The 12764-nt window shown below is 41.5% G+C and overlaps 1 protein-coding gene across 1 annotated transcript in view; it reads left to right on the top strand.

The window, feature by feature from the left end:
• Window positions 1-12764, top strand: part of LOC149241480 (uncharacterized) — a 45920-nt gene that overhangs the window by 21376 nt on the left and 11780 nt on the right. Inside the window, exon 2 of the mRNA XM_089370559.1 lies at window positions 1758-1921. Coding sequence (XP_089226685.1) covers window positions 1758-1921 — 164 coding nt within the window. The remainder of the gene's footprint in view (window positions 1-1757; window positions 1922-12764) is intronic.

The following is a 12764-nucleotide window of genomic DNA, read 5'->3' as shown; positions in this document are numbered from 1 at the left end:
TTTATTCACTAAAGAATGAGGCTAGTTGTGTTTGTGTCTCTTCCTTTAACAAATATGTCCACTAACCATGTGACACGACCTATTATCACCACATTAAGAATAGTTTGACTAGGTGGCGAAAGGGCCAAGGGGCTCCTTACTCATGTTGCAAGGGGCAACACCCTATAATTCTAGTAGTTGCTAAAAAGACACCCCTTTTATCTAAATCCTTTGCACTTGCATTATAATCTGCAAGCGTAGTTTCATACAAATTAGTGTGCTATCATACCACGAGAAAGTTTATGAAGGCTCTTTATCATAAAATAAGATTTCGTTGCATTTCTTTCACAAAAAGAAAAACACTACAACATGAACAACAATCCAAGAAGAATGAAACTTTGTGGCCTCAGGAAGATGTTTTCCTAACAAGATTGCATTCCATCTAATATTAGCAAGGGTCACTAGCAACCCAAAGACTTTGCCAAAGCCCATGTAGATTTGGCCAAGGGACAAAACTAGAACACATGTTTTAGGGTTTTAATTCATCTACAATGGGAGCACCATGAGTTCTAAACTCTCAAATATATTAATATTCTATTTACAAGTATGTTCCTCGTCATTAGTGATTATACAAAAAAGACTCTCTATGGCCTTACCATCGATTTTCATAGGGTTCACCACAAGGAGACCTAGGTTTTTCTTTTGACAAAATAATTTTTTCAAATAACGATCAAGGATAAGGTTAAAATAAAGCCACATGCAATACATATTAGGCTCATGTTTCATGAACATTAAAGAACAACCCCATTTTCAATCTCACTACCAATATTTAGGTGATTGAATTATTAACATAAAAATGAGACCAATTGAATCAATTTATAAACTTGTTCCAAAATAATATTATTAGGGTTAGCTAACATGTATGTAAGCTTGAACCACCACTATTGAAAACTAAACCCTTAGATGCTAGTTTAGGTACATAATAACATTTATTTAAAATGAACAATGGTCAATAATTGGTTTCTAGAAAATTTTAATAAAAATAAAATAATATTGATTTAAATTAAGTTAAATTCATAGTAACAATTGATTTCTCCAAAATTCTAGTAAAAATCATAGTATGATCAAAGTTCCAATAAAATTTTGAAGTAAATCGAAAATATCTCATACTTCGACCAAGATGCACTTTTTCAATTTTTATGGGATAATATTTATTTCAGACTATTATTTTAACCCATTTATAAAAAGCTATTGAAATGCATCTTTCTCGATAAATTTTAATCAAAATTTAATTCAGTTTTACATTATTGGAGTGATGAATTTTGTTTGTGTGTTATAGTAGCGGATTCATTATTCTTGCAACATTGTTTTGGGCTAACTAAAGGCTGGGTAACTAATACCTTAGGGTCACACCAAAAACCCAAGTGACGGAGGGAAAACAAAAGCTTAAATATTCATCCTCAATTCGGTCATTAATTTCATCTCTGAGCAAAATGCCTGTCACTGGAAAAATGTCGACAGAGGTTCCTGTTCATCACCAGAGCTCGACATCATCAAGCATAGACTTATCTTCGCCATATTCAATGGATCCCTTGCTTCTCATCCTAAAGCTTCCTTATAGTGCTCTCAGAGTACCCCGCATGCGCCTGAAGGTGCCCTCCTTTTCGCTGCCCTCAACGATGATTGTCTTCTCCCTCGTCTTGGCCACCTATTTCTTGGTGGTCTTCAGCTTCATCTACGATGTCATCATCGAGTCACTGGGCATTGGGAGCGTGAAGGGTCCTGTCACATGAACATAAAACCGGTTGTCTTCCTATCTGGAAGAGTGAAAGGGCAATATATTATCGAAGGGCTCTCATCGGGGTTTATGTTCTTACTTGGTGGGGTGGGGATAATTTTGCTGGACTTGGCCCTGGACAAACACAGAGTGAGGAGCGTCAAGGTCTCTTTTGCGGTGGCCAAGGTTTCTTCTTTAGCATCTGTACTGTTTTTTTTATTTATGTTTAGTGTAACAGTTTTGGCCTTTTTGAGTAATTAGCTGGCGTAATGGAAAGGCTTTGAAGTCTTTAAATTTTTTATTGCTAGGTTTTGAAATTCATTAATGATATGGTTTGAAATTTGTTAAATGCCAGGATTGACTTAGCAAAAGAGTTGTTACCTTCATTGATGTGGATGCTAAGGTTGTATAGTTCAATTTATTAGAATAGTTGTATTAAGATTTATGGTGCCTGAATTGCAGATCAAGGAAAACAATCTTTTTTATTTTTTTCCGAAGAAAAAATCGCAACAAAAAGTTACAATACATGCACTATGTGCATTCAGCAAAAAAACCATCTGTCAATGGCCAAAGCCGTGAGTAGTACAACCTCCAAATAATTTGTGTGTGATAAAAAGCACCCTGAGATCAAACATCAAAATTGTTACATCCACACAACGTCGGAGAAGAAATGATATATACTGATCTGTTCATAATAAGTCCTATCTAGCAGTAAATAAAAATCAACAGCTGACCTTTGTAACCAAAATCTTTACGTCAAAAAAATCAAATATCTTACAAACTGTTAAAAAAAGGGTAGAGAAATATATCTGTAGCTTGACACAGAGGAGAAACACAAAGCATCACATATCTATAAAAGAGTGGTGCTGGAAAATTTGGACGGTCCCATTCATATGTTCCGTGACCTGCTAATCACTCATAGCCTTTCTAGCACCTTCCTTGGATAGAAAATTTGCTTCATGGTTCCTTTCCTTGTAGATATGACAGTAGGATATATTATTAAAAGCTTGTTTAATCTGAAGAATTTCTTCTAGAATGGGAAGGTGTGTGGTTGTGACATCTTTGAACTTCATTAAACCAATTAATAACATTTAAAGAATCCCCGAAGACTGGAAGAGAGAAACAATCATATTCTAGAGCCTAGCAGAGTAGAATCTTTAAAGATAGTTAAGAAATATTGTTAGATCCTCTGCCTAGACCAATTTTTGACTTCATGAAATGATGTTCATTTATGAAAAGAACGAGGCCACCACCACAACTACTGTCCTCACTTTGAAGCACCATCAAAATAAGACCAAGGAATGTGTCGATTGATCTCTTCTTCAATGATATTGCGAGGCACGTGAATAAAGTCTTTTGATGGAAGGAGAGCATAAATTGCACCCACTTCAGCTCAATAAGATTGGGTGCGGATGAGGAGTCCCTAAAAGTGGCTTTGTTCCTGGCAAGCTAGACCCCCAAACAAATGAGGGGAGGGATGTTTCTGAGGGTCTCGTTGTTTGACGAATCCCACTGCGACTTCCAAGCCTCAATCAAGCTATTGTTTCCTCTCCACTGCAAGTTGAAATTCAATATTTTCCTAGCTTTAACTCAAATATGCAGTGAGAAAGGGCAAAAAAGAAACAAGTGTGAGATAGACTCTTTAGCATTTTTACATAAAATACACAAGTTGGGACCTTCTTTTTATATTTTTTTGTAAGTTGTCCCAAGTTGTCACTTTGTTTTTTAATAAACACCATAGAAAAAGTCTTGACTTCTACTATCTGGTGACTGTATCCTAATTTTGGGGTATATACCCCAGAAGGAGAGTGAACCCAACACAAAGAGTCCACCCTATCTCTTTTTCTGACATTTGACCTTCTGAGAGAGATAATATAATCCTACCACATATCAGCATGCTCTCCTTAAAGGCCCAAATGAGCCACATTCTGCCAACCTTGCCACCAGAAAGTAGTCCAATCCTCATCCACAACCTGATTGTGGAAAACTTTGTCGTGCTCATTCAGGAAAGCCACAAGATCCAAAGGAAGTCTAAAATTAGCTTGGCAGCCAACCCATGGTTCCAAACTGATATTAACTTTCTGCCCATTGCCCACCTTCCAAGTGAGGCCACCTCCAATAATATTAAATGAAGCTATAACAACTTTCCAGATAATTGAAGAGTTTGGCACCATTTTATTCAGTTTTCTGATCCATTCATCAAGCGAGAGGGGGAAATGTATTTCCTGAATGTAGAAATTTCTATTTTCCCACCCCGGTTTTCAGTTTCTCCTTATTTCTCCCATGTAGTTAAATGCCCATTCCCATAATCATACATTTAACAGACTGAAAAAATAAATATTGCTGAAAACACAAATTCTGGAAATTTTTCAGAATGCTGGAAATTGTAGAATTAAAAATCAGCAATCAAAAACAGCCATTAAAACACATTAAAACACTGATATTTTTGGTCAACTTGACCCTGGAAAAACCCCCTACAACTCTTGGGGAAAACCAGTTTGAGAGCTCTTCTTTATTTCTGAAAATTGTCTTTTTACAGTGAGAATTATTCAGCAAAAAATCAGCAAGAAAATTTACAACTTATCTCCTTTCCCGTGCTTCACAGCAATCTGGAAATTACAGCAAACAGGACAGCAATAAATGCTGTACGGCCTCCATTTTGTGTGCAGAAAAATCAGCAAACTGCTCCTCGATTTTTGTGCAAAAATCTGCCTTTCACTATGTGCTGAATCAGCTGTACAAATCTGCTCAACTGCTGCCTTGGAATGTGTGCCAAGCTGCTGTCTCCTTCTCCTCCCTGCTCAGAAATCTCTCTTGCTCTCTTGCTCTCCTTCTCCCAATCTGCTCATGAAAGAATGAATGACCTTTTCCTCCTTTTCCTACTTTAATATAACTCCAAGTGACTTTTGGGTGATCCAAGTGACTTTTGGGTGATCTCTAAATCCAATGGCTGAAATAGATTTAGATCAATGGCTGAGATTAAATGCTCATTTAAATCTCACTTTCTATTTTTTAATTCACCCCACTTTAATAAAGACCCACTTAGTCATTTATTTCCAAAGTCACTTTTCCTTTCTAATTTTTCATTGACTTTGTAAAAGTCACTTTAAAATTAGACTTAATAACTTTATCACTTAAAGTCACTTTTAAATTAGATTTAACTTTATAAAATTATAAAGTCACTTTAGGAGAAAAATTAAATTCTTTTGGACACTTTTCCCTAGGCCAAAGATCAAAGCCTAAGGGAACCACCTGTCCTCCGGTACCAAATTTCAACACTCCCTTTTACCGAGGAAGGTGTTCCTCACCACACCCATCTTGTCTCTGAAGTAGACATGCTTGCCCCGTGGTAAGGCTTTGGTAAGGATATCTGCAACCTGCTCATCAGTGGAAATATACTCAAGCTTCACAGCTCCCTTCTGAACATAGTCTCTGATAAAATGATATCTGATCCCGATATGATATGACCTGTCATGAAATACTGGATTCTCCGTGAGTTTAATGCAACTCTGATTATCACAGTAAATCACTGAAGGTCTCAACGGCTGACCAAATAAGCCAAACAACATCTTGCGAAGCCAGATAGCCTCACAACTAGCTAGACTGGCTACCATATACTCTGCTTCCGCTGAACTCAGTGTTACTGACTGCTGCTTCCGGCTGAACCATGACACTACTGCTGAACCCAACCCAAAACAGCACCCTGAAGTGCTCTTCCTATCAGAAGCACAACCTGCCTAATCAGAATCAGTGTATCCTGCCAATCTCACTCCATCTCCCTGCCTGTAGTCCAGACCATAATCCACTGTCCCCTGCAAGTACCGCAAGATGTGTTTTGCAGCCACCCAGTGAACCTTCCTAGGTTCACTCATAAACTGACTCATCGTGTTGACTGCAAAATAGATATCTAGTCTAGTGTTGACCAAATACATCAAGGAACCAATCAGCTGCCTGTACAATGTGGGATCCACCAACTCGGAATCCGAAGCATGAAGCTTCTTCCAGTTGGTGATCATCGGTGTCGACATGGGTCTACAATCCTCCATGTGGAATTTGCTAAGGATGTCCACAATATACTTTCCTTGCCCCAGGAAGAAATGCCCCTCCTCCTGCCACACCTCCAAGCCCAAAAAGTAATGTATCAAACCGATGTCCTTCATCTCAAACTCCGTCGCAAGATCTCTCTTGCAGTGCTCTATGAGTCTCTCTGCACCTGTAATGATCGAGTCATCCACATACAGCACCAGAATGAGAGGCTCCTCACCAATCACAATAAAGTAAAGGTTCGGATCTGCCTCACTCTTTGTGAAACCCATCCCCTGCAAATATGTATCTATCCTGGAGTACCAAGCTCTGGGAGCTTGCTTCAGGCCATAAAGGGCCTTCTTCAGTCTGCACACATGGGACTCCTTCCCATGCACCTCAAAGCCCTGTGGCTGCTCAATGTACACCTCCTCCTGTATGAAGCCATTGAGAAATGTGGTCTTCACATCCATCTGGTGGATCTTCCAACCCATCTCTGCTGCTATCGATATAATGGAGCGGATGGAAGTATATCGAGCCACGGGAGCGAAGGTCTCCTCATAATCAACTCCCTCTACCTGGGAAAACCCTCTAGCCACAAACCTCACTTTGAATTTCTCAATGCTGCCATCTGCAGCATGCTTTACCTTGTAAAGCCATCTGGAAGTAACCACGGATTTGCCCTCAGGCCTCGGCACCACCTCCCAAACATCATTCTTCATGATAGAAGAATACTCCTCCTGCATGGCCTCTCTCCAGACCTGCTGGCTAGCTGCCTCCTCATAGCTAGAAGGCTCAGAGTCAAGGATGCTGGTAACCATCGCCATATAGCTACAAAACCTCTCAGGTGGTCTACTCTCTCTGACCGGCCTCTTCGGCTCAGCAACAGATGTGGCATCTCTCAAGGTGTCCTGAAGCCACTTGGGCTTCCTCTTCCCTGAGCGCACTTCTCCCACCGGAGAATGAAACTCCTCCTCCTCATCATCATCAGTAGCCTGAACTCCTGACTGTCTGTCTGCTGTCCTCCTGCCTACACCTGAACCTGTAGAAGCTGAGATACCGTGTGAACTGTCCATCAGTGGACTCCCTAGTGAACTGCTCTGTGAACTGCTCTGCATGCTGCCCGGAGCACCACCCCTCTGGCTCGGCGAGCCACTGCTCACTGACGGACCTGACATCCTCATAGATGTACCTCCGGATCCTCCTGATCCCTGCTCACTGGATCCCTGCGACTGACTCAACTGCTACTGAGGGTCTGGCTGATCCAGATACTCTAACTCCCGTGACCTCCTAAAGGTCCTGTCCTCCTCGAACTTCACATCCCGTCTGACAACAACTCTCCTCTGTGCAGGAATGTAAATCCGAAAGGCCTTTGAGGTCTCACTGTAGCCCACAAAGATACCCTTCTCTGCGGTGGGCTCTAGTTTGGTCCTCTTCTCCTTGGGTATATAGGAGTATGCAATGCATCCAAAGATATGAAGATGATCAAGATCAGGCTTCTTCCCAGAGAAAGCCTCCTCCGGAGTCATGAGCCCCAAGGCACGATGCGGACTCCTGTTCTGCAAGTAAATAGTTGTGTTGCAGGCCTCTGCCCACAAGAACAATGGCAACCCCTGATCATGTATCATGGCTTTGGCAGCCCCTATGCTGGATCTGTTCTTCCTCTCTGCAACCCCGTTTTGCTGGGGGTTGTAAGGAACAGTGAACTCCCTCCTAATGCCTGCCTCCGCACAATAGTCAACAAAATCTCCAAGGGTGTACTCTCCTCCATTGTCCGACCTCAAGGACTTGATCTTTCGACCTGTCTGAGTCTCCACAAGAGCTCTGAACTCCTGAAACCGCTTGAAGACCTCACTCTTGGTCTTCAAAAAATAAATCCAGGTCCTCCTGGAGTGATCATCAATGAATAACACATAGTACTCATATCCACTCAAGGAAACATGAGACATCCGACCGCTCACATCGGAATGAATCAAATCAAGTATCCCCGTCGCTCTGCTGTCACTGCTGGGAAAACGGGATTTGGCAAATTTGCCCATCGCACAACCTCTGCAAGTATCAAAGTGATCAGTACTGAAATCTGGCACACCTGTAGTGATCTCCCGCAATGTCCTCAAGGCTCCATGATACATGTGTCCCATCCTGCGGTGCCAAATCTCACACAGTTCAGAACTGCTAGCTCTGCTGTTGGTACTACTGCTCAATGCCAAAAGGGGCTGAAATGCAAACTTGTACACCTTTGCATGGCGTACACCTATCACTCTAGCTGAATCAGCTGGAGCGCCCCTGGGATACATCAACACCGGAGCGCCCCTGGGATACATCAACACCTGTCCTCCCCTGAACAGTACCTCATATCCTCTGTCCTTCAAAGCTGAGACGGATATGAGGTTCTTCCTCATCCCTAGCACATAAAGAACCTCTGACACCTTCAAGGGAGGTTTGGACTCCCTCTGAAATGTCACTGTCCCCACCCCGACTGCTCTAACAACTCTGTCATCACCAAGTACTACCTCAATATCAGTGCCACTCTCTGAAACCTCTGAGAAGTACTCACGGAATCCTGTCATATGACGTGAAGCCCCACTGTCCACATACCACATACCTGAAGATGCTCCGCTAATCGAGGGAAAAGCATGCTCACTCTGAACCTGTGTGGCAGGTGATCCTGCACTAGAGGACTCACATGTAGTGAACGCAAACTCCCGGTCAAAACGACCTGCAAAGTCCTCAATCTCTGCTGAAGCTGTCACGTCCTGGTTCTTCCCCTTCTTCTTCTTCTTCTCCGGACACACAACTGCATAGTGTCCCATCTTCTGACAATTCCAACACTTCACCTTGGAATAGTCCTTCTGTGTGTTACCCTGTTTACCTTTACCTTTGCCTTTGCCTCCACCACCGCTTGTGGAAGTCTGCTTCTTCCCTTTGCCTTTCTTGCCTCCTGCCACCAGTGCTACGTCCTCATCCTGCTCAACTGGCTTGGCTGCCCCAAGCTGTCCTTTCCTGATCTCTGTCTGAATACAATCATCCCAAAACCTCTCCCATGTGGGAAGGGTCTCACGTGCACAAACCCCATCAGCAAAGTTCAACCATGAACGGGGGAGGCCATTCACTGCAATCCGCACCAACTCAGTGGGTGGAATGGCCTCTCCAATCGCTGCCAACTCATCTCTCACATTAGTAATCTTTGTGAGATATCCAACTGCACTATCATTACCCATCTTAATGTTCTTCAGCTTCTCCTTCAGGACCATCTTCCGGTTCTCATTGGTACTCTGGTAGAGATTGGACAATGTTGTCCACATCTCATGGGCAATTGCTCTTTCCTCTCACATGAGGAATGCAATGGTCTTTGATTCCGTCTAGAATCAGCCTCTTACCCTTATTGTTCTTCTTTTTATACTCAGCCAACTGAGTAACATCAGTGGGCACAACAACAGGGTTCTGTGCGGTATGCACCATGATATCCCAGACTTCTGCCTCCTCAAAGATACTCTGCATTCTCTCCTTCCAAACACTGTAATTTGTATGCCCATCCAACCTATCCTCCACCCTCAATCCCAATGACATCCTGCTGTCCTAAAACTGAAAAATAGCACTGCTGTAGTAAAGATAAAACTGTTGTTTATGAAAAAATCAGCTTGCTGGAATTTTCTGAGTGAAAAATCAGCAACTGTAATTTTTCCTTTTGCTGTCCCAAACTGCCCTTCAGCACTCAAGCTCCGATACCATATAGAAATTTCTGTTTTCCCACCCCGGTTTTCAGTTTCTCCTTATTTCTCCCATGTAGTTAAATGCCCATTCCCATAACCATACATTTAACAGACTGAAAAAATAAATATTGCTGAAAACACAAATTCTGGAAATTTTTCAGAATGCTGGAAATTGCAGAATTAAAAATCAGCAATCAAAAACAGCCATTAAAACACTGATATTTTTGGTCAACTTGACCCTGGAAAAACCCCCTACAACTCTTGGGGAAAACCAGTTTGAGAGCTCTTCTTTATTTCTGAAAATTGTCTTTTTACAGTGAGAATTATTCAGCAAGAAAATTTACAACTTATCTCCTTTCCCGTGCCTCACAGCAATCTGGAAATTACAGCAAACAGGACAGCAATAAATGTTGTACGGCCTCCGTTTTGTGTGCAGAAAAATCAGCAAACTGCTCCTCGATTTTTGTGCAAAAATCTGCCTTTCACTATGTGCTGAATCAGCTGTACAAATCTGCTCAACTGCTGCCTTGGAATGTGTGCCAAGCTGCTGTCTCCTTCTCCTCCCTGCTCAGAAATCTCTCTTGCTCTCTTGTTCTCCTTCTCCCAATCTGCTCATGAAAGAATGAATGACCTTTTCCTCCTTTTCCTCCTTTAATATAACTCCAAGTGACTTTTGGGTGATCCAAGTGACTTTTGGGTGATCTCTAAATCCAATGGCTGAAATAGATTTAGATCAATGGCTGAGATTAAATGCTCATTTAAATCTCACTTTCTATTTTTTAATTCACCCCACTTTAATAAAGACCCACTTAGTCATTTATTTCCAAAGTCACTTTTCCTTTCTAATTTTTCATTGACTTTATAAAAGTCACTTTAAAATTAGACTTAATAACTTTATCACTTAAAGTCACTTTTAAATTAGATTTAACTTTATAAAATTATAAAGTCACTTTAGGAGAAAAATTAAATTCTTTTGGACACTTTTCCCTAGGCCAAAGATCAAAGCCTAAGGGAACCACCTGTCCTCCGGTACCAAATTTCAACACTGAAAACTACCGATGTCCACAGGCTCTCTGTGGAGAGAAGTCTCCAACTGACTTTTGACGAAAGGGTTTTTGAAAAGATAGAAAGATGTTTAAGGCCCCATACACCCCATGATTTGGGCAAAGCATGAAGTATCCCTGAGAGGCACACATGCTATATTTTGCTGCGTTTAAATTCCCTAAGAGATGCACGACCATTTCTGTTTCTGATACACCTCCCATGAAATTAAGTGGAACTAGCAAGGTGATCTCTATAGGATTGTAGACTCAAGCATTGAAAAACAGATCAATGAGATCACGTTTCCTCAGCAGCTCGTAATCTGAATGACAAATGAAAAAGAAATAGATATTTCCCTTTACAACAAGCCACTATTCCATTCTGTCTCTTCTTACTTCAGACTTTATCTCACAGTAATCTGCTTTGAAAGGCCAAGTCAGAGATGGACATATGCAAGCATTCTGAGCAAGACAGGTACAAATACATTAAACTCAACAGATTGGCAGTTGCCTGGAAAGTACAGAGAACATTTTTTTCGATTCTGCATGGACAGGCAGTGATTTCAACGATATTTAACCATACAATAACTTCTATTTTAAATTCGATAGAACCAAATTGAGATAAATGAGAGCTCGATACGTATTTATGTAAAATAGAGAAACCAAACAGCTAATCAGGATAGAAGCTTGGGGTTTTGTTGTATGCTGTTTGAGTTGACTATGTATTACATGCCCAAGAAATGATGAATGGCAAGCAACAATTTAAAATAGGGCCCATTGAGACAATGTTTGGTCAATCATGCACTCTCTTTGGCTGCTTTCCTTCATCTTTTAACTGCTCATCCTCGATGTAGATGCACGAAACCTATGAATTTTCTTTCCCCATCAAGGCCAGCCTATGATTAATTTTAAATATATTCCTCTTGTATGGGCTTAATCTCAAACAGCAAGAACAAATGACAACGGAATTGGCCAAATAGATATACCAAGCTAGAACAAACCTTTTTAATTCCCCAAAAAATCATAAAATTGGACAAATTACTTATCACTGCTTCTGTCCTGAATCTACAGACAGGTACTGAAAGCTCCTCAGTGAATCCTCAGGCGTGCCCTTCATTGATGCATTTCGAATACCAAATATCTTTGACACAGCAATGACAACATCATAACCAAACTCAGTAACCCTTTCATAGGAATCATTGTCTCCAGCAACACATAATGAAGCCTGGTCAATCACCTCACCTGGCCAATAACACGCACAACAAATTCGCTCCAATGCGCATAGTCGTTTGGCCCTCCACAACCCTCAATTTCTTACAACGATTCAACCTCAATTTTCTCCAAAGATTCGGCCTTCAAAAACCCATGAATTTTCACAATGATTCGGCCTCTAAAACCCATGAATTTGTACAACGATTCAGACTCCAAAGACCCACGAATTTGCCCAGTGATTCAGCCTCCAAAAACCCAAGAATTTGGACAGTGATTCAGCCTCCAAAGACCTACGTATTTGTACAGCGATTCGGCCTCCAAAGACCCACGTATTTGTACAGTGATTCAGCCTCCAAAAACCCACGAATTTGCACATTGATTCAGCCCCTTAAAACTCACGAATTTGTACAGCGATTCGGCCTCCAGAAACCCATGAATTTGCACAGTGGCTCGGCCTCCAAAAACCCGTGAATTTGCACAGCTATTCGGCCTCCAAAAACCCACGAATTCGGCCACTGCGAGTATCACAAATTCGGCTCCAGTGAATGGCAGACTTGGCCTCAACAATTAATGGATGCGGCCCTCACAAATTTGGCCCTTCTGAACCCTCGAACTTGGCTTGTGCAAATACAACAAATTTGGCCCAGATAGATAATGAATCATTCCTCTCATCTCGGGCTCCTTATCCTCTTCAGCACAATAAGGATCCCTTGGCGGTAGCTACACTGCGCACGGGCTGCTCTCTGTGCTATTCTCCTCACATGTCTGCTACAAAATCACTTGTTTTGTTGTCTACAGGCTGCCGCTCATCCTCAAAGAAAATTTTGGAACATTTCTCAAATGATGTTTATATGCTATACTTCTTCAATATTGCTGACAGATGCCTCAGGTGCTGCTGTTCTTTATTTTTCGATCATATTCCTGAACGCTGTTTTATGTCTGCCTGACGCTGTTTGGTGCATCTCCGAATGATGTTTATATGCTGTACATTTTGATTGTTGCTGACACATGTCTCAGATA

The sequence above is a fragment of the Pinus tabuliformis genome, chromosome 8 (genome assembly GCF_031772625.1).
Source record: "Pinus tabuliformis cultivar Carrire ecotype Pingquan chromosome 8, CPIR1, whole genome shotgun sequence".
Classification (NCBI taxonomy): Eukaryota; Viridiplantae; Streptophyta; class Pinopsida; order Pinales; family Pinaceae; genus Pinus; species Pinus tabuliformis.
The sequence above is the reverse complement of the archived record's forward strand: the minus strand, read 5'-3'. Positions and strand labels throughout refer to the sequence as shown.